General features: G+C 43.0%; 1 protein-coding gene across 1 annotated transcript in view; it reads left to right on the top strand.

The window, feature by feature from the left end:
• Positions 1-27,648, top strand: part of ppargc1b (peroxisome proliferator-activated receptor gamma, coactivator 1 beta) — a 134,910-nt gene that overhangs the window by 71,981 nt on the left and 35,281 nt on the right. Inside the window, exons 2-3 of the mRNA XM_049586423.1 lie at positions 20,507-20,692; positions 25,975-26,175. Of these exons, the coding sequence (XP_049442380.1) occupies positions 20,507-20,692; positions 25,975-26,175 (387 nt within the window). The remainder of the gene's footprint in view (positions 1-20,506; positions 20,693-25,974; positions 26,176-27,648) is intronic.

Here is a 27,648-nt window from a genome sequence, read left to right as displayed (position 1 = left end):
CGTCATGGCTTTCTCCAGTGACAGATAATGCTCCTGGTGCTGCTCTGATATGTCACTGTGTTTGCTTTGGAACAACTCCCAATCTGTTTTCCGCCAACTTGACCACCTTATACTCATGTGTTACTTTCAGTAAGAGTTCCACCTCATCGTCTGCACAAACAAAAAAATCTCTGATCTTAATTGTTGCCATTTAAGTAGCCTCTTCTGTAACTAAGCAACTAGCGCCGAAGTGGATGATATGCGCCCTGTGTACATCAGCCTGTGCATGCCCTGTGTACGTGAATGGTCGTGTGATATGTGTTTTCTGGCGTCAGAGTGGAGGGAAAGGGAGTGTTTCTGACGTGGTATTAAAACTCTTGCATTTATGGAGATTGTTTTCATTTTAAAATATCTTCATAAAACATATTAGTGTGGATGTTGTCTCACTCTACACCTCTGCACCTCAGTTTACTGTGACCATGTGTGGGGAGCGTAATAGTGCATTTTCTTGTCACTGGTAGCACGCAGGAACAAGCAGAGAACACATAACGTCTCTCAGTGTTTTGGTCGGGGGCACCTCAGCAGGACAGATGGGTGAGTGATGTTACCCTGCTGAAGACATTCTGTCCCGTGGAAAGATTTCACCCAAAGACATATAAATAAATGCACATAAACACAAATGCATAATCACACAAACACACACAAACACACACAGACAGCCTGCAGCAGCCGTGATGGGAACAGCCAGTACTTGACAACACTCTGGTTTTCAGCAGCGTCCCACTTCCCTCTCAACTGGCCTCATTTGTGCTCATCACAGCACATTCACAAATACACAGCAAACACACACACACACACACACACACACACACACACACACATCTGCTTTGACCTCATGACTTACTGACTGACTGCCTGACCGCCTGCTGGTCATTCACAGAGTCAAAGGAAATGAACTAAATCAACTTAAGAGGAAAATTAGACAGAATGTTCCTTTAAAGGTTCGTAAATGTAACACAGCTCCCTCTTTTATTAAACCCTCACTGCTGAGGCATGTAATAAGAAACACTGGTTGCCAATTTATCCTTTCATGCATAAACGCCGGTGTGTGTTCACAGTCACATAAATCACTTTATCTGTCATGGGGGAGCGACGCTGCGTGAGGTCAAGGACACACACACACACACGCCACCCCAGCTCATCTGATTAGACTTAATTGGTTCCACAATAACCCTCATTCACTTGCATCATCGAGCTTTAAGACATGGTGTGTATCTCTATCTGTCGTTCCCTCTGTGTGTGTATGTGTGTGTGTGTGTGTGTGTGTGTGTGTGTGTGTGTGTGTGTTTGAGGGGTCATCTGTGTCTGGCAGCGGCTCCTCAAGTCACTGGCAGCCTGTGGAAGAACTGGTCATGAGACCAGGATAGAAGCTAAATATAGACACACACACACACACACACACACACACACACACACACACACACACACAGCGATGGTTGTTTAAGTGCAGCATCTGAATGAACGAGCAAATTTATCAAAGAATTTGCATTCTGGGTAATGTCTCGTCTCTTTCCGTTTATTTTTGCTTCCCTTGTCCATCTTTCATTCCCACTTAAAGACGAGAGGAACTCCAGAGGGAGCGGAGTGACAGACTCCCCGTCTCCGTCTTCCTGTGAGTCTCTGGAGGATCAGCCCGCCCGCCTGGTTTGTCAGGAACATGTTTCATTTAGAATAATCAAAATTTGGAAGAATTCATTTTCTCTTTCTGTCACTCTTCTCGCCCAACGTCTTCCTCCGCTGTCTGTCGCTTTACTTGCTACTTTCAGCACTCGGCTGTGATGTGTACTTTGTGTGCACCTGGGGGATTAAGAATGATAACCACGAGGGGTCAAGTCTCAAACATCCGCTTGTTAGAACTCATCTAATGTGAGGATATGCTGCTCTTCTCTATGTATGGTAAATATCTTTGGGTTTTGGACTGTTGGTCGACTAAAACAAGCAATTTAACCTCTTAAACTCCCCCTTCCTACAGTAGACCCATTCTGTCTTACTCTAGGGAGTGTAGGGGATCTTTTTCAGGAGGTAGCAGATCAACAGTCGATGCCACATAGATGTTTTATACATCATCTGAAAGCTGGGAACCTGCAGATTATTTTGAGATGCAGCTCAGTGTATAGGGGCTCAAAGCATTATGATGAAAGTATATGACAGCCATTCCCATATGAAGAGACGTGAAGAGGGAGCTGAGCCAGAAGGCAGAGCTTTCGATTTACTGGTCCATCTACGTCCCAACCCTCACCTATGGTCATTAGCTCTGAGTAGTGACCGAAAGAATGAGGTCACGGATACAAGTGGCCGAAATGAGCTTCCCCCGTGTGGGGGCTGGGCTCAGCCTTAGAGATAGGGGGAGTAGCTGGGACATGTGGAGGGAGCTTGGAGTAGAGCCGCTGCTCCGTCACGTCGTAGGGGTCAGTTGAGGTCGTTCGGGCATCTGATCAGGATCCTCCTGGGCGCCTTCCTTAGGAGGTGTTTCAAACATGTTCCACTGGTAGAAGGCCACGGGGCAGACCCAGAACACACTGGAGGGGTTTTATATCTCTGCTGGCCTGGGAACGCCTCAGAGGAGCTGGAAAGCGTTGCCGGGGAGAGGGATGTCTTGAGTACTTTGCTTAGCCAGCTGCCCCTGTGACTTGGTTTCAGATAAGCGGTTGAAAATGGATGGATGGAAGTTGCTGCAGCCATTTTTGGGTTGATACCTTAAGTAGCACAGATGTGGCTAAATTGAAGCTTTTTTTTTTACCACTTGAGAATTGATAAAAATTGTCAAAATCCTTCCAAAATACCACATAAAGACAACAAGGCCTTTAGTACCACACTTGACAAATCCATGCTGGGATTTGGTAACACAAACTTTTGACATTTGGAGATTTGGATAGTGAGCATTTCTGCACTGGAAACTGCCGAGAAACCCCCTTATTGTCAATAGAGCCATAAAAGACACACATCATCTGAATCCTCGAGGTCTCCGGTTTGTGGCTGTAAAGTTTCATGAGGCTGGGATTTTCTTCGAGGTCAACGTGGGTCATTTGATACAGTGAGGTCAAGGTTCAAAGAAATGGTCACACTGCAAATGAAATGGCTGCCATGGGGGCTAACGTCATCACACATGAATAAAATTGAGCTCAATGAATCCACCAGAGTCTCAACTTTCCAGTCATACCCAATTTATGCAATGCCAAGACTGTTTAGGGACCCAAGTGTGCAGAAATATTCAAATACACCATATTTAGATTGGTTGAAAATAACACATTCCTACTGCACTGGAAAAGTGGTGTGGTTTCTGACCAAAACTGCAAGGGATTAGAATAAATTGGCCATGTCTGTAAAGGGGAGACTCCTGGGTACCCAAAGAACCCATTTTTATTCAGATGTTATGAGGAAAGAGGTTCAGGGACCCCTCCGAAAATGGCCATGCCAATTTTTCTATCGTCAAAATTTCAGTGGAGAATTTAATCTTCACTCTAGCTTTAAAGGAGGTTAAAGACATCCCTGTGGGCTCTGTAAACTTACAACAATACTTTCTGACATTATATAGACTGAAGGAGGCCCCAGGGCAGACCCAGAACATGCTCAAGGGACTTCATATCTCGCCTTGCCTGGGAACACCTTGGAGTTCCCCAGGAGGAGCTGGAAAGCGTCATTGGGAGAGGGACGTCTGGGGTGATTTGCTTGGCCTTCTGCCTCGGATAAGCGGATGAAAATGGATGGATAGATTGAACTATTGACTCATTAAACATAACACATAACCAGTAGACTTGTAATTAATGGCATGATTATTGCTTGCAGCTGTTTGACTGTAGTACAGAGAAGTTAGAAACGTGAGCTTGTCAGGCTCGATGGGCGGCAGGTTTGAATCTTGTTTGGAGGAATTCAGACTAACGGTAATAAGCCGCAGCAGAAGACAGCGTTTGTACAGAGCTGCTCCTGCTGTGAACTGGTGTTGAATGTCTGAATGTAAAGCAGGTTGCCGCTAAAAACAAACCATTTGGGTGCTCAGTCAAGCTTCTCTGGATAAATAAAGATTAAGCAGCGTGAGATAATGATTCCCATTGATCTGCATCCTAATTTAGCTTCCGTCCATACCCATGTGAGTCTTCATTGTCTGACTTTGTACCTCGATAATCAAACAGCACATAATTGGCTTTTTGTGGCCCTTATTAAACATGGAGGGGAGGGGGGCCCGCGGATGGAGGGGGGGGCGTCCTTTTTGTTCGCAGTAATTAAGCACATCCCCTCTCTGTTGGCTGCTGAGGAGAAAAATGAGTTGGGAAGTTTAAATTGTGCAGCTATCCCCTCTCATTACCTGTCAACAAATTACTCACTGAGTCACAAGCGATTCCCTCGTGTCATGATGAAGCATCGGTTGTCATCCCGGAGAAAGGGACCCTTCAGACGGTAATGTCATCCATTGATTTGTGGACTCCTGTTTTGAAGCTTAGAGTTTCACTATCTTGGATTTTTGGAGCCAGAAGTGACCATGTTTGGACATGTTGGTGGAGCTAATTGTAACACTAGCTGCTAGCTTTCTTAGATTGTTGCATTTACAGCTACGGGCAACTGTGATAATGTTATTTTTATTTCACAGATTTGAAACAATAAATTGTGAAGACAATAAAGCCTCCACAAAATAACATTTTAAGTCTTGTGTGTGATTTATCCTGGCTTCATATGAGCAGAGGAAATCTCTGCTAGTTGCTAGGCTAATTTACACAATGTAAAATGACATAGGCTTGTGCTAATAATGTTAGCATGTTATTTGTTTGGAAAACGTGTTTAGTATAAGACAGTTGTTTTTTGTTAATGGAGTCGAATTTTGCAATGTTATCTTTGTTAAATGTTGCTGTTGTCCCTGGCTTCATATGAGTAGAGGAAAAGATCGCTAGCTGCTAGGCTAATTTATGCAATGTAAAATGCCATAGGCTTGTGCTAATAACGTTAGCATGTTGTATTTATGAGACAAGTGCTTTGTCTGTGAATGCTGTGAGTTATAGTGAAGCTGATTTGTGTACTTGTGTTTGAAATTGTCTCTATTAAGCCATGTTTAATGTGTGTGTGTTTTGAAATTAGCTACAGAGACCAAAACCTTTTTGTACCAGGCAGGAAACATGTTTGTTTCTGCTGTAAAGTTGGTCATCTTAACAAGGGGGTCTATGGGGATTGAGCCAGCCTCAAGTGGTCACTAAAGGAACTGCAGTTTTTGGCACTTCTACATTGTCTTCCTTTTTAGTCCCTGGATGCTGCCACTTAAGTAAACACATTCTAGGACAAAATGTTCTTTGCTTTTTCCTGGAAACAGTCTCTTTGTGCACAGAATGGGTTTACAGTGATTAAAGAATAAGCAATCCTGAAGCTGTACAGACAAAAGCACAACCAGAAATCCAAAGAAGAGATCAGGCAGACTGCCTAATTGACAAGTGCTCTCTGGGAAATGCAGTGCTGACACACCACAGCAATTAGTGCTTAGCACCAAAGATGTCTCTCTTTTCTCCTCTGTCTTCCTGTGAATCTCTGTGGATCAGACAAACCGTCTGCTTTGTCAGAATTATGTTTCATCTGGGATAATCAAAATTTGGAGGGCTTCATTTTTTCTTGCAGGCGCTCTTCTTGCCTAAAATTTACTTCCACACTTTCACTCTGTTATACCTGCTTAAAGAAAGCCAGCCCTCACCTAGTAAAGGCCACATTAGTCATGCGTAGAAGGAGCTTATTACAACCCATATTTGCTTTTACTGTTAGGCAGCGACCTCTAGTGACCAGAGTTATTACGAGGAGGGCAAAGGAAGTAGAATACGTAGAATAAAGAGCAACAAAGTCTGTGGGGAGGTGGTCCAGGTTGGGACCTGGGTCAAACATCCACAGGACTTACACCCAGTAGACTGCTGTTGGAGTGTAACAAACCATCAAAACCAGCCAAACCATCATCTGTGTTCTCAGCCCAACCAAGTAGCTTTAGTGCGTAACTGCGACTGCTTCACAACGACATGTCTAAAACTGCAACCATTAGTATGAGCAGCAAAAATGATGTCATTTTGGGAGTCATTGGCAAACAACCTATTCCTAGCACAGCCTGGTCCTGGTCGAGGTTTTTACCCATCAGAGGGGAGTTTTTCCTCGTCGACATCTTGGGGAAGTATTCAGTCTTCGTAATTTGAGCATGGTTTCATCATGAGATAACTTCTGTTGTGACTTGTCGCTATATAAATAAAACTGACCTGGCTTGTCGTTAGGGTACGAGGGTGTACTGTTTTAACTCTTAGCTGTGCTGCGTTCTTTGTGTGTACCTAAAGATTTAAGAATTATATCCACAAGGAGGCAGATGAGGGTCGATTCATCTTCTGTCGATACTAAATATCTTAAATTGCACAACAGCAATTAGCACTTAGCGCTAAAGATAGAAACAAAATTGAAAAGATCAAGACTCCTCTGAATTAGCACTTGAAACGAAAAAGTAAAATCTGTTAATTTAGTGCCCCTTCTCATTACTCGATATCCCTGCGCAGGGTTTCCTCATTTATGAGGGTCGTGAGTCGATATACGTTCAGGGACATCGGAGGTGTCATTTATAAACCACTTCCTGTCAAAGTGACCTACAAGAAAGTGAGAGTTAAGGCGATGGGACACTTAACGGAGTCCCCAGTCTGGCACTCTGCCTTATATCTTCTATGTCACTTCAGTGTGCGAGGCTGCGGAGGTGATTACAACTCTCCATCCGGCTCCTCTCATCACCATTTTTCAGCTATATGGGCTCCGGTCTGTCACTTAACCTTCACATGTACCCCCCCTCCCCATTTTCCATATTACACTGTTTCTCAAAGATGGGTTTAAGGCGTCAGTTTAGATCATTTTAAGTTCTCTAAGATCGAGTATACAAAAATATTTAACTTTAATTTTGGATTACACGCAACATAAATAACTTCTGCTGTAGTGGTGATGAATGGAAGAGACAGTTCCTCTGCTCTGTGCATCTATCCCAATCACTCTTGTGTTACTGCTGCTAATAACTGAGGGATAAATGTTGTGAAATCTGATTGGTTTTGCTGCAAAATCTTAAGAGTGTTTAGAGTTCTCCTCTTGCCAGGTTGGGAAAACTTCCAGAGCAGCTTTTACAGAAGATAAACAGGCATTTGGATGTTTTTGAACTTCAGAATTTATTGAGAAAATTATACAAGTAATTGAGTCAAGAAAATGAACTTAATATCTGTTTTCTGTAGCTGTGGTCAGTTATGAACCTCCATAGAAGTAGAAATGTCTGCTGGACATTTGCTTGTCACTTCTATTAAATGCAAAATGAGGAAAATTAGATTTTTTTTCCTCTTAGGAATTGAGTTAAAGTGCAGATTTATTTTAGCTACTCTGCCATACGTAAGAGGCATTTTTGCAACATCTGCGTCTTTAGTTGAAACTTCATGTTTGTTAATCTAAACCCTCTTGATCCCGTGCTCCGGCTGCTCAGAACAAGTGGCACCAAAGCCTTTAAGGGTCAAATCAAATGATTCGTGTAACACAGCAGTGGATGCACCAGCTAACCTGAGAAATAATCCCTTATATTCAGAGGAGACTTATAGTCTTCTCCCCCCTCCTATGATCTACAGCTGGGAGTCGAGAGAGCTTGACCTTGTATGGTGGTGGTGGTGCTGTATCTATGTGTGTGTATAATTGAGTGTTTGTGTGCCTAAAGGGAAGTTTGGACAGTCCAGAATACTGGCGAGGACTCACCGGCACATGATTGAGCTTGTGACTGACCTTAAAAAGGCCTGCTGCAGAGCTGCCAGGAAAGCAGCAGCTACAGCTTTGATTTCTTTGTGTGGATCAATAAGGTATCCCATTATTATCAGAACCATGTACGGTTGGTTTATGTGAGGGGGAAGTTATTCTATTTTCACTAACATGTAACACTAACATTTATCACAGCTCTAAAGAAATCCCCAAAACATGAAAATGAGTATTACATTTGTAGAAAGACATTTTGCTTTCTTTGTGACATTTATTTGGCATTTTAAAGTTTAGTTGCTGTTGCAGTTCGGATGACGTCTGATTGGCCTTATATCATTTCCAGTTAATATATAACAGCCCAGTCGCCAGAGTTCGTCGGCATTGTACGTTTCTGCAGTCCATGGATACATGACATTGGTATGTATCATATCAACATTTCTTAAGTGACAGTAGTTCAGACAGTACATGTGTCTCATCAGGTGGAAGAAGGGATAGTGGATGGAATGACAGCTAGGCAAGATGGCTGCCAATCAGCAGACGGCAGCAGACTACTGTTTAAGACCAACAAACAACAAAAGTAGGTATTGTTTAGGGAGATGTTGGGACGTTCCAACAGAGGTTGTAGCGACAAAAGTAGCTATGTGTTTTAACAAGACATCGGGACATTCCAACTATGTTTGTAGCGACAAAGGCGAGTATTTTTTAACGAGATATCGGGACATTTCCAAGTAACTTGTAGCAACAAAAGCAAATTTCCTTTTAACAAGAGATCGGGGCATTACAAATATGTTTGCAGTGACAAAACCGGGTATTGTTTAGTGAAAGGTTGGGACATTCCAACTGTACTTGTAGCCACAAAAGTAGGTATTTTTTTAAGGAGACGTCAGGACATTTCCAGCTGTGTTTGCAGTGACAAAATTGGCTATTTTTTAACGAGAGGTTGGGACATTCAAAACAGTTTTTGTGGTGATAAAAGTGGGTATTTTGTAACAAACCATCTGCACATTTCCAACTACGTTTGAAGCAACAAATGCGGATATGTTTTTAACAAAAAGTTGGGTAATTTCCAAGCATGTTAGTAGCAACAAAACTGAGTATTTTCTAAGGAGAGGTTGGGACATTTCCAACCAAGGTTGTAGCGACAAAAGCGGATATTTTTTTAATGAGAAATTGGGACATTTCCAGCCGTGTTTGTATGCACAATGTCTCTATCTTAAGCCCAAACTCAATATTTTCCTAACCCTAGCTAAGTTGTATTTGTGCCTAAACCTAACCACTTGTTAGCAACAGTGTTCTCAAAGTACAGAATTAAAAATTGAAACATAAAGACATGTAAAGCTTCAACATATCCGCTACATATGAAATGTACAAATATTACATAACCTGTGGTTTGTAGAGACATACAGTGCCGACATTTATTCTTGTTTTTGTGTTGTTTAAAACGGTAAAGTAGGTTGGTTTCTTGTAGAACTGCAAAAATTGATTCCTATTAACATGATCATAATTATGGAATTAGGGCCCAGTGTAATTGTTTCAGGTCGGTTAGCAGCTAATTGCTAGTCTGGATTTATGTGCTAAGCTAACCAGCTTGTATATAAGTAGTATGTAGTGTTTCTTGAGGTTGCTCACCTTCATATTTTTAGCTTTTAGTCCAAGAAAAAGCGGCTTTTAACTCCACCCCCGCAGGTTTAACTCAACCAATAAGATGCATGCAGCTTCTAAGAAGTTCTTGTGTAACTAAAATCCCAATATGCTATTCATAGAAAACCAATGGAAAGACACAGAGCTTTACCTCAGCACCATGGTGAGGAGTCAAACAAGAGATAACCCCTGAAAGAATGTGTTGCGTGTGTGTGTGTGTGTGTGATTGCGTGTGTTTAAAGATAGAAGTGAAGGATGCTAGAACACCACCGCAGAGTCTCGCTGGCCTTTCCATATCCACTTGCTCGTTTTAGCCCAGATAGCTCTCCCACGTGCAGGCCTGCTATAAATAGTGCAGGTTTAATGCGCGATTGTCCCGGCAGGCTTTTTATGACTGAACGGGCCAGTAGGTTTTCTCTGTTGTTACTAAGGCAGAGATTAGCCACAAATGGAAGTCACCACACTTCATTTCTTTTTAACACCCCGCTCCACCAATACCACTCCTGTTACACTGTGATACCCTTTGTAAGCAGACACCAGCAAGTGGATTTCATGGGTTTCAAAAGGTCAAAGGTCAGGACAAAGTTTTGCATTCGTATCAGCACAAACCGTAGATGTGGCCACTGTGAATTTGTCTGAAATCCAGCTTTGTGCCACAGTGTTTTCCTCAGTTCATTTGCATTTAATCTGCTCTGTTTCAGCATTGTTCTTGTATTTCTGTGGCAGTATCTCACATTTCCTCTGTTTATAAAAACCCCTTAAACTCAGAATGAACTTCTTGCAATTTTCCCTGAAGTATGGCCGTTCAATAACTTCAAAGGTGTCTGTATTCTACGTTAATTTCATGCCCATTTGCTTAATCTGCCCATTCTAATGCTCCATTTAAGCCATAATAGATTTAGACAGAGACACAGTGAGTGATGTGTTCATTCTTGAGATGCTATTGTGTTATGCCACTGCTATTATACCACATTAAAAAAGGGAAGAATGAGCCACTCTTTCTCCTATTTATTTCCCTTTTAGCAAGCATAACACATTCTTTTTTCCCAGGGAAGGATGACTGAGCACTTTGGTGGGGTTTTTTTTTTCAACAACAACAAAAAAAAAAACTGATTTATATTCATACCTCAGTCTTGTGGATTTCAAACTCTTTTTTGCTCAGGGCCACCTCAGTAGAGGAAGTTCGGGTAGTCAGTGCGCTTTCTTTTTCAATGCAATGGGATGCTTTATGGATTCAAACATGAATGTAGGTAGGTGCAGTCTCACTCCTCTCACCTCTGGGCTGTTTGACTGCCTGACTGGGCTGACGGCGTAGTGAACTGTGTTTGACCCAGTCCAGGAGGGTGTTATTTGTCTCAAAGAGGAGAGGGACTACACAGAACTTGTGTGAATGTGTGTGGTATATTAATGAGTTTTGGTAAATCTGACTGACGGCTCTCACAAGAGACTGCATGACTGGGTTGTTTGTTGTTGTTTACTTGTACAGACTGCCACCTTCTTCGGAGGATATTGTGCGGAAACGATCGGCCTCTGGGCTCGAAAGGTTTCTTTGAAAAGTTTATAGCTGCACAGCAAACAGCAGCTGTAATCACTTACAACAGATTCCAGTAGTGACCCGGAGTCATGGCGAAACGAAACAGCCACAAAAACTTCCCAAACCACTTCAGCATAATCCACTTCTGGGCCTTTGATCCATATATTTCCATCCATTGTTGCTCTGCCAGTGACTTGCAAAGTACATGACTAGCTGCAGAGCAATGAGGATACAACAGAGTGAGTGTGCTGAACTGGTCAGAGAAGTTTCTGTGAACATCTTTTACCACTGAAGCACAGCTTTAATCTGATTAGAGAACCTAACCTAACCTCTTGATTGACAAGAGGAATTGTTGGCATTGTACATTTCTGCAAACCGTAGATATGTTACACACACATCATAATGTAGTGGATACACTGACACTTTATGTTATGGTCAGCTTTGTGCACAAACATCACTTGGTTATGTTTAGGAAAAGGTCATGTTATGGCTTAAAATGCCCAGTTTTAGGGGCACAGTCCCTGCTGGAAACACAGTGATGTCTCGGTAAAAAGCAACTGCTTTTCAGGCACTATCCTGTGGAGACTGCTTATAAAATATCCACGATTGGTGGCTAAAAGGCTGCAGGAAACATGGCAACAAATCCCTAAAAAACACCTATGTTTGGGGGCTAAAATCCCGCAGGAAACTCAGTGACAAATGCTAAAAAGCATCCTCATTTGCCATCTAAAAAGCAATAGGAAACACAGCGATTGGACCCAGAAATCCCTATTTGGTTTTTAAAAAGTTGCAGGAGTCAGAGTGACAGGTCTCTAAAAAACACTGGCTTCTGGGGGCTGGAAAGCCACAGAAAACACAGAAATGAGTCCCCTAAAATACCTCCATGTTTGGGGCTAAAAAGCAACAGGAAATACAGTGACAAATTGCCAAATAAACACCCTTGTTTGGTGTCACAAAGCAGTAGGAAATACAGTGACAGGTCCCTAAAAAACACCGGCTTCGGGGGCTGAAAAGCTGCTGAAAATGAAGCAGCAGATCCCTGAAATACTTCCATGTTTAGGGTTACAAAAGCAGCAGGAAACACAGTAATGCATTTCTGAAAAACATCCATGTTTGTGGGCCAGAATGCTGCAGGAAACACAATGAAAAAACCCTAAAAAACACCCTTGTTTGGGTGCTGAAAAGCCGCTGAAAATACAGTAGTGGGTCCCTAAAGTACGTCCATGTTTGGGGGCTGAAAAGCAGCAGGTAACACAGTGACAAATCCCTAAAAATGCATGTGTTTGCAGATGAAAATCTCCAGATGACAGTCAGGTCACACACTACTTCACCTCAGAAATGCTGATATGACATACATACATATGAAACGTACAAATGTAATGTGTGCAACATACAATGCCAGCATTTTTCTTCTGGCGACTCAGCTGTGATTTAGATAGTAAAAGACTGAATGTGTGTGTTTCTGGATCTGTTTGGGAATCTTAGCCCAGTAACATCACAAGCAGCCAGCAGTAGAGAGCATGTTTTAGGTCGAAGGTCGCCGCACTCGGACCTTAAAAGCAACACGATGTTCAGTGTTCATGCACAAAACAGTTTGAGTTTTGAGAACAAGGAAACGAGAGCGGATCAGGGAAGGCATCGCTTGTTGCTGAGCTGCTGCGTTGTCTTCCTCCTCCTCCTCCTGGCGTGTGTGAGTCATGTTGTGTAGCTGTCAAGAGCTTCATCATTATTCAGAGTCAGCGCGGCGGTGGGAACATGCCGCAGCCACATTCGCCGGCTGCCTGTTACCTTCTGCTGCTGCAGAGAAGATGTTCAAATGCACGTCAAGTGTGTGTTGTCTCTGTGTGCTTGGTCATGTTTGTGTGGGATGTCCCATTGTTCTGAGTGTGTGTGTGTGTGTGTGTGTGTGTGTGTGTGTGTGTGTGTGTGTGTGTGTGTGTGTGTGTGACATGGGCCAATCTGTTGGTGTTTCAGTGTGTGTGACAGAGAGCAGGACACACCAGCAGAGTGTCATATAAGGCATAGGATCTCGGTGCTGGTATGTGAATGTGATGCAGAAGAGATCACATGATGTGTGTGTGTGTGTATGTGTGTGTGCTGCTCATTCTCTGCCCCGCGTACATATGTTTGGTTCACCTCTTTACTGGTGCAACATGTGCACGCATGTTACTTCCATGTGTGTGTTTGGGAATGTGTGCGTGTCATGCCCAGGGATGTATTTATTGATTGATGGCCACAATGGAGAGAAGGAAGGAAGGAAGGAAGGAAAGAGATCGAGGGATGACAGAGGAGGGAAAGAGAGGCTGAGTGGAAACAAAGAAATCAATCAGCCTGTCCTTTGAGTTTATGAGGGGAGGAGGGAGAGAGTGGAGAAAGAAGGATGGAGGAAAGAAGGGCAGAAGATGAGGGAGAAGGAACAGAGAAGAGGGGAGAAAGAGAAGATAGATGAGGAGAGGATAACACAAGGGAGAAGCTGAAAAGGAAAAAGGAGAAAAGAGAGGAACAGATGGAAGAGAAGAAAAGGGAAGAACTGAAAGGGAATGAAAGAGGGGGAATGAATGAAGGAAAGAAGAGAGGAAGAATGAGGAAGGATGCTAAGAAGAAAGGGATGGATGAAGAAAATGGGAGAGAGAAAAAAGGAAGAAATTGAGAGGGACAAAAGATGACAAGGAAGAATGAAAGTAGAGGAATCAGGAAAGAAAAGAAGAATGTTAAAGATTAGAGGAGGAAGGAGGAAGAAAAGGAGAGAAGACAGAAAGAAGGAAGAGATTATGAGGAAAGAAAGATGATAAGTAAGAAAGGAGAGTGCATGCAGAGAAAAGAATGCTGAATGAAGGAAAGGACAAATGAGTCAAGGAGGGAAAGTGAAGGGAAGAAAGAACCAGATGAAAGGAGAAAGAAAGGGGAGGATGAGAGGATAAAAAATGGTGGGAGAAAACAAAGAGGGAGGGGAGAAAAGAAGGAGACAAGAAGGAAGTTAAAGGTCGGGGGAGAGGAGAAACAGCTGAGCAGCTAGATGGATAAAAAAGAGAGGGAAAGATGGACAGGGGGGAAAGAAAGGAAAATTAAAAGGAGGATGGGAGATGGGGATGTTGAAAGGAAAGGAAAGGAAGGGGAAGGACAAATGAAGGATAGAGGAGAGGAGTCAAGGAGGGAAAGCGAAAGAAGGGAGGGAGTAGAATGAGCAGAGAGGAGATGCAGATGAGGAGGAGTGAGGTGAGAGGAAAGGAAGGATGAGAGGGAAAATGGTGGGAGGGAAGAAAAGAAGGAGACGAGAAGAAAGTTGAAGATTGGAAGAAAGGAGAGGAAAGAATGGAGGAGCAAGATGGAAAGAATAAAAAAGGGGGGTGGAAGGGAAAGGAAAAGACTAAGGGGTAGAAAGAGAGAAGGAAGGATGGATGGATACAGAGAATAGAAATGAAAGTTAAAAGAAGAGAAGACGAGGATGTTGAAGGACAAGAGGAGAGGAGAAATGAGAAGGAAGCAAGAAAAGGAGAGATTATGAGGAAAGAGATGAGTAGAGAATGAGGAGAAAAGGATGCTGAAGGAAGGAAAGGACAAGTGAAGGAAGGAGGAGAAGAGTCAAGGGGGGAAAATGAAGGAAGAAAGGGAGCAGAGAAGAAGAGAATGAGATGAAAGAGGAGAGAGGAAAGGAAGGATGCTCTTAGTGAACGAGTGGTAGAGGGGGATGAGTCAGGCGCACGTGAGCGGGATGTGAGCTGCATGCTAACTAACACACACACACACACACACACACACACACGCACTAGGTGAAAACACACACCTGCATCAGCAACTGGAGGGAGAGGAAGCAGTGGGAGGGTCTTATAGAGGGCATCCTCTCATCTTCCGTCTCCTCCCTCCTTCCCTTCTGTTTCTCTATCAAGTCACGACTGCCCCCCTCCTCCCCATTGCTCCTCCTCTATCGCTCTTTTATTCCCTCTCTTCTGACCCACATCTCCTTTTCCTCCCCCTCGCCCACTGAATCTTCTCCATCCCCTTCCTTCTCCTTTTTCTCTCCTCTCCTCCCTCCTTACTTTGAGCTCCTTCTCCTCCTTTTTTCTTTCTATTCCTCCTCACCCTAATCCACTCCCCCTCCATCCCTCCATTCTCCATTCTCTCCACTCTGCTGATTGGCTCTTTGATCACGTCTGCTCGGGGTCTAACTGTGTAATTCTGCTCTGTAATTTATGAAACTGTAAATGATATCAGCTCGTGCTATCCATTCCTTGACCCAAATAAACACTCCTCACACAGATCAAATAAACACACACACACACACTCACACAGTGTGGGAACAGTTGTACTTGTCGTTGTATGAGGTCGTAGATCAAGACGCTACGAGCACCGACCGTAAATACAACATGATATTGTGGTGATTAAAAATCTAGAGCTGGATGTGTTTCCCTGGACGCTAGGAAGTGGGAAGTGTTTTTATGTTGTGTATGTGTAGAGGAGAAGTCTGTTGATTAAGAAGAGGTGTAAAGTGAAACAAAAAAACGCTAAAATGCCAAATTATTAAGGAAAGTAGTGTTGAAAATAGTGAGCAGTAATTAGAAATCAAATGAAACAAATGTTGGCAAAAGCACATTGTCGCCTCACTGCAAGAGGGTTCCTGGTTTGAATCCGGGCTGACGGAGCCCTTCTGTGCGGAGTTTGCATGTTCTCCCTGTGTCAGTGTGGGTTTTCTCCAGGTGCTCCAGCTTCCTCCCACAGTCCAAAGACATGCAGGTTAACTGGTGACTCTAAATTGTCCGTAGGTGTGAATGTGAGTGTGAATGGTTGTCTGTCTCTATGTGTCAGCCCTGTGATAGTCTGGTGACCTGTCCAGGGTGAACCCTGCCTCTCACCCAGTGTCAGGCGGGATAGGCTCCAGCCCCACAACCCCCAACAGGATAAGCGGTTAGGGAAAATAAATGACTGCCAATTGGAAAGCTGAAGTGACATTGGCCGGCCTACTCCTATTTTGCTTTGACTTGAGCTGGGACTTAAGCCTTCTAAGAAATATAATCGTTCCTAGTTCTTGCGATGTGGACATGACAGAAACAAGGGTTTTAAAACTACAAAAAAGTTCCTCCAGTCTGAAAGTGCCCACAGTGAGAGCTGCAGGAAGAGAAGAGAAGAGAAGAGAAGTGCACTGCTGTTTAGAAGCAGAGATAATGAATTATTATATTGTAAATTCATCATTTCTGTGTAAACTGCTGATTAGTTTTTAGGAAATGTAAATTCTGTAGATTGCTTTTGAGAAATGGTTTCTGGTGAGAGGCAGAGACAGTAGCAGAAACAGAACATCAACGTGAATATTTTTCTTAACTTTTTTTTTTTTTTTTAACATGAGCTGAAGGGTTGGACAAAAATGTGCATGTTGTAACTGTTGAATGTAGACCATGCTGTTTTTATACATGTCTAGGACCTTCTGCAGTCTGCTGTTGCAGTAGATCTGTCGGTTTGACAGTCATGATCCGACTTGATGTAAAACAGACCGAACAAAAGAATAAATATATGGAGGTTCACCAGTGCTGACAGTTGGAGAGTAATCCTTTTTTTTTTTTAAATAGACTGTGTTAAGTAAGCATTTGACAGTCACAGGAAAGACGGTGTTGTTAGCTAGCTAGGCTGAAGCCCAATCATTAAGAATGATTTTAGCATTTTACGGACATCATTGACTGCGCTATAAATATCCCAGCAAACATTTGTATGTGGGGCCCATGTGGGTAGTAAATAGGCTGAAAAAGGGGCCCTACATTGGATTGTCTAAATGCTCCATATTGGCCCCATGCCAATTGCCCACATGGGTGGGTTTGGGCGCCTCTAGTTGGAGGTTTTCTTGCACATCCGACTGGGATGAGGCCCCGGGGCAGACCCAGAACACGCTGGAGGGTTTACATATCTCATCTGGCCTGGGAACGCCTTGGGGTCCCCCAGGAGGAGCTAGAAAGCGTTCCTAGGGAGAAGGACACCTTGGGTTCTTTGCTTGGCTTGCTGTCCCCATGACCTGGCCTCGGATAAATGGATAAAAATGGATGGATGATGGATTGGTGAGTTTGCCCAAGTAGGCCCCACATGGGTCATGCTGTGGCTACCTCGGTACAAAGTGTGTATGGGTCCAAAATGGGCCACTTATCTGGTTCCCACTTGGGTAAACCCACCATCTGGGCAAATGTCATGGACCTAATATTAAACTTGTGGACAGTCCCATATAGGAACCATTTTTCAGCCCATTTACTACCCACATGGAGCTCACATACAAATACTGGCTGGGATAAGTTCATGGATTGGAAAGAAGGATTTCCCTGCACGCTGACTTGCACTAACACAACAATGGTTAACCATTGTTTTGCACTGACTGTGCAAGTCAGTGTGCGGGCAATCCTTCTTTCCATGTTAAGCACTTTCAGTTGTGCCAACGCACCTGATGAGAGAAGCTGATTATCCTGGTGTGCAAAAGCCTCTTCAATGCAAATAAGTTCATGGATTGCCTTTTAAAATGATTTACATGGATAAACTTAAAAGTTATTCAATGCCCCGGTGGCAAAATATTTCCTCCTATGGTGCAAAGACAAAATATCAGAGACAATGTGTAGTTTATTTAGTCAGTTGGAGATGAGGAAGAAACCTTATCTTGAATGAAAACTACCTGTTGGATTCAGTTTGAAAGGTGGTTGGTGAAACTGGTCGATCCTGTCTGCTGGCCCACTGAGAAGAATGGAAAAATGTGTGTCTGTGTTTGTGTGTGTGTGGGCGTATAAGTGAATGAGAGACAGAAAGACCGGTAACGAACGATGTTTCCTCATCATACAATAGGACATTGATCTCTTGCACTTCTGTGGAAACGTCTCACACGTACACACATATTTAACAAGTACACAATGCTTGTAAAAGATCCAGTTCGACTGCCTTCATTCCCCACGTGCTCCCTCCTTGTCCCCTGCCTCTCCTCCTCATACCATTCTTTCTTCCTTCCCCAAATTCTTCCTCCGTCTTCTTCTCTCATTCACTTCCCCCAAGAGACCACAGTCACTTCCCTTCACACTGAGTCACGTACACACATACACACACACTTCCTGCTTTTCTTCTTTTTTTTCAGTCCTCTCAGTGACGTGGCTCAGTGTTTCTGTCTGCGTCTCAGCCGTGTGTTGTGACTGTGGACCACGTGGCTGCTAACTTCTGGCTGGAACATTATTTCAATACATCACACATCGGGACTCTGATTTTCAGGAGTTTCTTTAGAGTGTTCTTGAGGGTGTTTTCAGGCATTTGTCACCACGTGTTTTCAAAGCATTTTGAGGATTTCAGTCATTCTTATTAGGGTGAGAGGGGTTCTTGAAGGGGGTTCAAGGGGTTATAGGGCTCCATCAGGGGCATAGAGGAGTCTGTCCATGTCCCCTTACACCCTGTTGCAAGGGGATTTAAGAGGTTTTAAGGGGAGGTTATTTGGTTCCTTGACAGAGCTCCACAAGTCCTTTGGGTTAAGGCTTTGTCCAGGAATTTTGGGGTCATTGGTTTTTTTTTTCATTCCATCACAAAGTGGAACTCATACTGGGGTTTGAGGGTTTCTTCAGAGAAGAGTTCTTGAGAGTGTTTCAGGGGTGTGCGAAAGGCTTCCATTTGTTGTTGGGAACAATTTGAGAATCCTTGAGGGGATTTCAGCAATTCTTATTAGGATTAGAGGGGTTCCTGAAGGGGTTTGAAGGGTTGTTTAAAGAGATATAGGGCTCCTTGAGGGGTCTAGAGGAGTCTAACCCTAACCCGACCTGTTTGAGGGGTTTAATGGGTTTTAGGGGAGGTTATTTGGTTCCTTGATAGACCTCCAGAAGTCGTCAGGGTAAAGAGTTTGTCCAGGAATTATGGGGTCACTGATGGGGTTTTAGGTTCTTGAGAAGTTCTTGGAGAGTTCTGGGGAATTCAGGTTTCTCTGAAGGCAGTCCAGGGATGCTTTAAGACTTCTTGTATCTTATGAGTGGAACATTTTTTCAGTACATGTTGAAGTGGGACTCTTAGTGGAGTTAAGGGTTTCTTTAGAGTGTCTAATGAGTTCTAAAGGGTGTTCCTGGCATTCCTGAAATGGTTTAAAGGGTTTTTTAAAGGGTTATAGGGCTCTTTAAGGAGCTTAGCGTTTAAGGGTTTTTTGTGGGAGGGTTATTTGGTTCCTTGACAGGGCTCCAGATGTCTTAAGGAGGAAACATTTAGGGGTCATTGATGTAACTTTAGGTTCTTGAGTAGTTCTTGAAGAGGTTTTCACAAGAAGGGGGGTTAAGGGGTTTCAGGGATCTTTAAAGTCAGTGCAGAGATTCTTTTTGGGGTTGAAAGAGTCCTTTTGAGGGTTTTAGGGTCTTGGGTTTTGAAAGTCTCTAAAGGGGTTCTAGGGAATCATGAGGATGTTTTATGGATTATTACGGGCACTGGGATCGTCCTTGATGGTACTCGAGGGATGTTGAGGGGGTTCAAGGGGTTCGTCTGGGTTTCACAAGTCCTTTAATGTGGTTTATATGTGTCAATCAATTAAAAGTATGTTTAATCTCCTCTCTGATTTCAAATATAATCTGTAACTGAATGGAAACTTTTGTTACAGTAGTCAAGCAATGCAGTAATGCCACTGAAATAATTCCTCCATGTTAAATGCACAGAGCATATCCCTTACTTTTTAATAAACTGTACGCTATTGAAATGATCCTCGAGATTTTTCTGACTGCATGAACCACAGAAAACAGACAAGAGCAACCGTGACCAAAGAGTCCACAGTTTTAAACGGCCTAAACAGAGCGGCTCATTTCACTGATTAACACGCCCTCAGCTGATGAAGGGGAACTAATCACCTGAAGACCTCTTGGGTCACGGTTGCACTCTGTTGTGAGCCACAGGGAGATGTGCAGGATAAATGCACGAAGACGCTTCCAGATAGGTGCTGCTGGTGTTCGTGACACATTTTCTGTCTAATCCTGCATTGTGCCGGGGCAGATGCCTCTATTGGTTTCAGTTTCGAACCTCCTCTAACATGGAAGTCTCATTATCTATAATGAGTAGCTGTTGAGAGATGAGGAGCTGTTGATGAGAGCTCCTTGTGACTCCGACAGTGAACAGTGTAATAATATACAGTATATGCCAGATGATGGAGGCTTTTATCCAAAGTGCCTCGCAGTACTTCAGCTGCATACATATTTTAGAAAGGGAGGCCCAATGGGAACTAAACCCCTAATTCTAACAATGGCAGCGCTGCAATGAGCGATGAACTTCACAGGAAACACCAACCTTGGCAGTCTAACAGAGGGAACAGCGTTATTTCCCATGTTTGGTGGCTTGTGTTTCAGAGAGAAGTGGTTACAGAGAAAACATCAATTCCTTTGTGATCGCATAAGAGAGCAAAGCAGCAGATACAAGTGACGCATGTTCATTTCTCACTGAGGATCTCTCCAGCTGTGATCAGCACCTCCAGTTTTTCAGGGGGTTATGTTTTACACAGTGACTCATGCACTTTTGTTGCATCTCAAAAAAGACAAACCGCCTGGGAATTGAGCTTTAATCTCGATGTTTGACTAACGTGACCTTTCCCTCTCTCTCGCTCTCTTTTTCCATCTTCAGTATGGGGAGGAGGAGGTGTGTTCGGACCGTTTGGACACTGACTTCCCGGACATCGACCTCTCCCAGCTGGACACCAGCGACTTTGACAGCGTCAACTGCCTCAGCGAGCTACAGTGGTGCAATGATCAGCCAGCGGACGCATCACCGGCCTCCATCCACTACAGTACAGCAGATGAGCTCTTTGAGGTGAGGCGTCTTCCCCGAAATACAGTTGAGTTATACAACGGATGTTGCCTTAACTCTGTACCTGTCCACCAAATTTCAGTCAATCCACTGACAAGTCTTATTAAAGGAATACCTCACAAGGAATCCTTCATAACACAAGGTGAGTAACTGATAAACAGATGATCATTTGTGGAGGTGAAGTATTCCTTTAGTAAGATTAATCAGTGGATTGACTAAAATTTGGTGGACAAGTACAAAATGAAGGCTAATTCCTAAAATGCAGCACATGATGGCATATTCAATTTTCATGACCCTGACAGCCCTAAAATATTAGTATGTGAGTATTTATGTTTTGGTCAGAGTTATTTTAAAGAGTAAATAAATACCATGTTATTTCAGTGTGGTCATTTTACTCATACAGCACCCTGGGACTCAGGGTCAGTTGGTACAACAACCAAAGTTTCTTTTACTTTTGACACGTGCAAAGCCCCAACCCTTCACTTGATCCCTGTGCTGAAATTTGCAGCATGTCTCAGGGGGTGCTGCCAAGGTATTCCCAGTTACGCTGTGTGTAATATGATCATGGAAACAGTCCATCAGTCTGGATCGGCCCACTGCTTCTACAGGGCCAGCGAAAGCCCCGAGGCTCCAGTGTCAGGTGCCCTTGCTGGATGAATTCAGGGAATACCCTTCTGGTTCGTCTCTATCTGGAAGCAAACCCTGGATCATTGATTGTGTATAGGTTTCCAGCCCTGGCAATGTCTCGAGGTCCCATTACAGAGGCTAAATTGAGCACATCTCGAGAATAAAAAGACGACAACAGAGAGATAAAGTAGCATTTAGATCCAGATCATCGGCTATGTAACGCAACTCTGCTGGAAATTGCTCTGGTGCTGCAATGCACCGCAGAGTATTGGTTAAATGAAGACCGGCACGACATGATGGGAATGCAGGTGAAGTAAACACAGACTGTCTCCGTCTGTACTCTCTTTATTTTTATTTCGATCCCCATTAGCTGACGCCCGAATGACTCTTTGTCTTCCTGCTGTCGACGCAAAACTTTATGACGCAGTTGGCATCTGAGAACAGACTCAAAGTGCCACATTAACAGTAATAGTTATCTGTATTGACAACACACTCTTTAAAAAGAAAGATGCAACAACAAGAAACTTCTTTAATGCTGCAGACCTGACCTGATAAAGAGAGGAAAGAGACAAAAGAGAAGATTCATCATGGAAACAGGCGCATTTATCTCTCTGCATCTCTGTTATTCAACCCTGTTCAGTTCTTTCTTTCCACCTTAGTTAAGACTTACACTTTTATTTCTCCTTGTCGATCTCTCCTTTTGCCTCCATTTTCCCTCTCCTTTCTATGCGGGCCGTGCACCAAACGAATTTTCAACTGAATAACTGTTGCAGAGAGTTCACAAAACACTCAGGACGCCACAGTTTATTCCACACTCCTGAAGCTGCTCCTCCTTTTTGACGTCAGTATGTCAGCAAGTCAAAATATCCTGAGTATCACAATTTGAATTTTTCATATCATATTAAAATTATACCAGTATTATTGCGAACAAGAGGATATGACACACTCCTACTTGACATAGCCCAGATTGAGTTGAGGCGACAAAATCAAAAATGTAAAGTTTCTACGCACATACAGTTTATCTTTATGGGTTATATTGATGCTGAATTGACAAGAATACTTTCTAGAGTTACCATAGAACTTCAGTTAATAGCCTGGGCTATTATTTGATTAAATCATTAAAATCAAGAGGCCTATATTTGGGACAGGTCTTTAATTCCTTTCACACAAAACTATTGCTCAGCAAAGATCAGGAAATACAATCAAATTTTTTAGTGTAGTATGAATATTACTTGTTTAAAAATGAGGCTTCAGGTAATATATCAATTATGAATCATTCATTTGATCTAGCTTCTCAAGGCAGCGCATCAGAGAGACAGAGAGTTACGGCACTTGACGATGACAGCATCACAACACCACTTTATCCTGTTAAAACAATACTCGCAACTTGGATTAATTTTTTATCAGAATCCCTTTTGATTCTTTTGATCTGAGGACTCTTACGGACTAAAATAATATAAATAACTGACTTGGTAATCGAGGGATGGAGACATATTTTAAGGTAGCCAACAAGTATTTGGTAACCAGACGACGCCTCTAACTGGGACAAGCGGTTATTTGTCAAAATGTGTAGCCAGACCAGGCTAGTAAAAGGGACTGCTTGTTTAACTGGGACTAGGCTTTTGATGAAGTTTTAGGTTATGTGTTTTTACATACACATAAAGAATTGTTGAATTGCCATGTTTCTTAAAGGGAACTTGTACGTAATATTTTCCACCAGGAGCAGGGTGGGAAATAATCTCAAAAGGAATCAAGTTAGTCTTGCAAATAGTGATGCTGCAAGATGTCCAATCATTATATTTCAGCTTTAATTAATTCTGTCTGTTGTTGCGCTGCTGCTTTTCTCTCTGACACAGTTCTGATTGTTTCTCTCACGCCTTTCTTCCTTGAACTTTCAATGCCTTCTGCTCACTGTCATAACCACGTAACTCACCCTTGCTTCACCGTTGTCTTTTTTATCTTCCCATACCTCCACCAGCCTCCAACCTCCAACCACGGCACATTATATTTTAGCCAATATCATATTGATCAGACTAATACAGCAGAGCAGACTGTCAGGCGGCCTTTTCGTTATAAACACGCAGTAATGAATAGAGTGATGAGCCGACAGATGAAGCCCCCCCTGTCTCTGTCTCTCTGCTGTCCGCCGACACGCCACTTATTTACAGGAGCGTATCGGAATCTAATCCCATGTCGGGCGGGATTGATCGATGTTTGTGTGTGGCGGGGCTTCATTTAACCTTGGAGAGTGCAGGGGGGGAAACTGATAGAGTTACAAAGGTGATGTATTACTTTTATAACAATAATAATGATGTAAAGGCATCTGCACTGTCAAATATACACTCACTGGCCACTTTATTAGGTACACCCTTCTAGTACCAGGTTGGATCCCCTCTTTAATTCTTGGTGTCGTAGATTCAACAAGGTGCTGGAAACATTCCTCAGAGATGTTGGTCCATATTGACATGATGACATCACACAGTTGCTGCAGATTTGTCGGCTGCACATCCATGATGAGAATCTCCCGTTCCAGCACATCCCAAAGGTGCTCTATTGGACTGAGATCTGGTGACTGTGGAGGCCATTGGAGTACAGTGAACTCATTGTCATGTTTGAGATGATGTGAGCTTTGTGACATGGTGCGTTATCCTGCTGGAAGTAGCCATCAGAAGATGGGTACACTGTGGTCATAAAGGGATGGACACGCTCAGCAACAATACTCAGGTAGGCTGTGGTGTTTAAACCATGCTCAGTTGGTACTAAGAAAATCTCCCCCACACCATTACACCACCAGCAGCAGCAGCAGCCTGAAGCGTTCCTGTTGCCTTTCTATCATCTTGAACCAGTCTGGCCATTCTCCTCTGACCTCTGGCATCAACAAGGCATTTTGGCTCACTAAATACTCAGAGCAGCCCGTCTGGCACCAACAACCATGCCACATTCAAAGTCACTTAAATCACCTTTCTTCCCCATTCTGATGCTCCGTTTGAACTTCAGCAGTTCGTCTTCACCATGTCTACGTGACTAAATGCACTGAGTTGCTGCCACGTGATTGGCTGATTAGCTATTTGCGTTAACAAGCAGTTGAACAGGTGTACCTAATAAAGAGGCTGGTGAGTGTATATGTATATGTTGTGCTCTCTTCTGTTTGTCACTGACGTTGCCTTCTTTGTCTCTGTTTCTTCCTCACTCATGATGGAATCTAATTACAATCCAGGAAATTAAATTAATATCCATCAAATCTAATTATTATAATCAGGTAATATCTGTGAGTGCTTTGAATGTATAAACATACTAGTAATGCTAATGAAGCCTCTCTGATTATGATATAGACAGACAGACAGACAGACATTTTAATGAGAAAAAACTGCCAATGAAATTATTTTAAAACCATGTTTCAGAAGTTAGATTCAAACACTATACAGGGACGTGAGTAAACCAGGCAAAAAAGAAACATATGTAACCCAAAGGCAAATGTAATTATCAGGAGAAGCATCGTATATACTCCCACAGAGTTTAACTTTTGTTCTCTGCTTACCTATGACTGTTTTTGACATCCTGTAGAGAATTTCAAAGTCTAAACTGCGAAGAGAAAGCGACGCTGCGAGCCCAAGAGACAGAGAATAAATTAAATAATAAATAGTTTGGCAGCTGGGAACAGATAGAGCCGGATGATAAAAGAGAGAGACAGATGAATGGAGCTCGGTGGCTTCCCGTAGGCCAGCCATGCTATCACCTCTCCACCAGACTCTGCTCTCAGCAAGATGGCAGCTCCATCACAGTAAACAACCCCTGTGTGGATGTAACAGGAGGGGATGACGGGGTGGAAATTCTGGACTGAAATTACAGATAAACAATTTTTTTTTGCCTGCTATCTTCAAAATTTGCCCATTTTCATGCTTGGAAATTTTGGAAAAAAGTGTGTACTCCATCACGGGAAACCAAGATAGTGGAGAGACTGGGTGACATTATATGAGAGGTGGACAGCGCCGACTACACAAAACAAAACCCTGTTTCAGCAAATCTTCGTAGTGGTCTTCCTAATGAGGTCAAAGGTCGGAGTTACATCATCCTGAGCATGTTAATAAAGACGACAGAAAAATAAACTTTAGACAGCGGTTGATTAGATGAAGACGGAGTAGAGGGGGATTCATGCAGTGATTCAGCAGTGACACAGTGCTGCCAAAAGACTTTTTCAATCTGCCGAGGGCAATAATTTCCACTTATAAATGCAGTATATATATAAAAATCTGTCAGAGCATAGTTATTTTCCAACTGCTTTAATGACTCAAGACCAAATGACTCAAACATGGCTGTTGTTTCATGTCTGTGGAACGCAGGGCGGGGTTACACAAGGTTTAGGAAATGAGAAGTGTGCATTTTTTACATTTTTTTTTTATCCATCATAACAGCTTTTTTGTATCAACTATACAAGTGTGGTTTCTTTCTGAATTACAGGGTATTCCCCCAAAATAAACTGATAGAATAACAACTGATTTTGGGGGCCAGTTTTCCGTTGTGTGGTTTTCTTCTGGCCGAAACTAGACAGCGTTAACGATCGCTGTTTGATATCATACAAATAGAATGACAGACTGTTCCTTTGAACTGTTCGGTCTCACTGTATTCTCACCCGTGTTCTCTGTGCTTGACTCCTTCAGATAGAAGAGGAGAATGCGGCTCTGCTCGCCGCTCTGACAGACAGTCTGGATGGCATGGTGGATGCAGAGGTGGGCGGGCTCTCTGTCTTCCCCACCCTCGGGGAGGAGCCTGACCAGGAAGAGGAAGAAGAGGACAGTCTTCCTCTCAGTGCCGAGGACATCAGCCAGTCCCTGGGGGCCGAGACAAAGGACCCACCTCTAGTAAGAACACCTCTATACTCCTCCAGACAGGGCACTTTTTCTTTACCTTTGTTACTGAGATAAAAAATGAATGGAGAACATTCACTTCCATCCCCCCTGAGGATCCCTGACCTCGGTTTTGCAACCAATATCTGAACATTTACCCCTCGTTTAAGAACTGGATACGTTCACCTCAAATGCCCTCGTGTTTCTTTTTTGTCAGTAGTGTTCGAATCAAAAAGTCTCTGGCAGCTCAAAAACGGCCGCCCGTTGAAGTGGAGCCTTTCATACGTGCTTCAAACAAAATCCACTCCTCTCTCTCGCCCTCGCCACGCTGTGCCTCTCCGTTCCCATGCTCCCCCTCGCTCCTTCTCCCCACTATCTTAATCTGTGTCGCGTTTGCTAACCTTGATGTTCCCCTTGTTGGCCCTGCAAGGTTCAAAGTCTGCCTTCAACTCCTGGAAAACAGAGAGGTGCCGAGGCACACTGTAACCTTTCATCCAGCCCCGTCCTGTGTGTGTGTGTGTGTGTGTGTGTGTGTGTGTGTGTGTGTGTGTGTCTGTGTGTGTGCATGTGCTGTATTTCTGTATTTCTAAGGACCACGTGTCCACCCATGAATAGAAATAGTTTTAAATCCTTCAGCTTAAAGATGTGTTGCAAATTTTTATTCAAGGAGTTTGGAAAGGAATCACAGTTGCCTTTGGGCAATGATGATGATGATGATGATGATGATTAGTTTTTAATTAAGTACTGAGTCAGGCTTATATTAAGAGCATTTTGATTTCCACAAGTTAAAATCAAATAGATGTCATAAAAAATAACAATGAAAGTTATTATGCACAAACAGAGCTCGTTCATTAAAGAGCAGTTATTCACAAAGTCAAAATACAGTCAGGATTTATGACAACGGCCACAAAACGTCACTTAACAAAAGGCCTTTTACTCTAAGGGGGAAAACAGAGCCTTTACTGAAGAGTTGCTGTGAAGCTTTCTACACGTCAAATGAACTTTAAACTTCAGTGTTAATTTGTATTTTTCACCTGGACTCTATTTCCCCATGTTTTTGTGTCTAAGTGACAATTGGGAATTCAGAGCATGTTCTCACTGTCAATTTATGTCCACTGAAAGTGTTTGACAGCATTATATAAAGAATCCCCACTGACATAGATCTTTTTGTTAAGAGTAACATCAAAACATTTTTGTTTAACCAGAAACAGCCAAAATCACTGTAGTCGAACTGTAGTGTTGTGTAACGTTAGCGCTGCATTGCTGTCTCAAAACATTCATGAAATTTATTGAAACATGCTAGTTCATTACATCATAGCATTTATGGCTGTAGGGTGTTGATACTATGGTGAGTTTACTTAATCATATCTGTAGTAAATGTAATAGTGGCTCTTATGTGAGTTTAAAAATGCACTTTCCCAGCATTTACAAGCTGGAGGAAAGGACGCCGCCCTCACCATAGTCCCTAACTGTGACTAGCCCCTTGAA

This window comes from Epinephelus fuscoguttatus, linkage group LG9, assembly GCF_011397635.1.
Source record: "Epinephelus fuscoguttatus linkage group LG9, E.fuscoguttatus.final_Chr_v1".
Taxonomy (NCBI): domain Eukaryota; kingdom Metazoa; phylum Chordata; class Actinopteri; order Perciformes; family Serranidae; genus Epinephelus; species Epinephelus fuscoguttatus.
The sequence above is the reverse complement of the archived record's forward strand: the minus strand, read 5'-3'. Positions and strand labels throughout refer to the sequence as shown.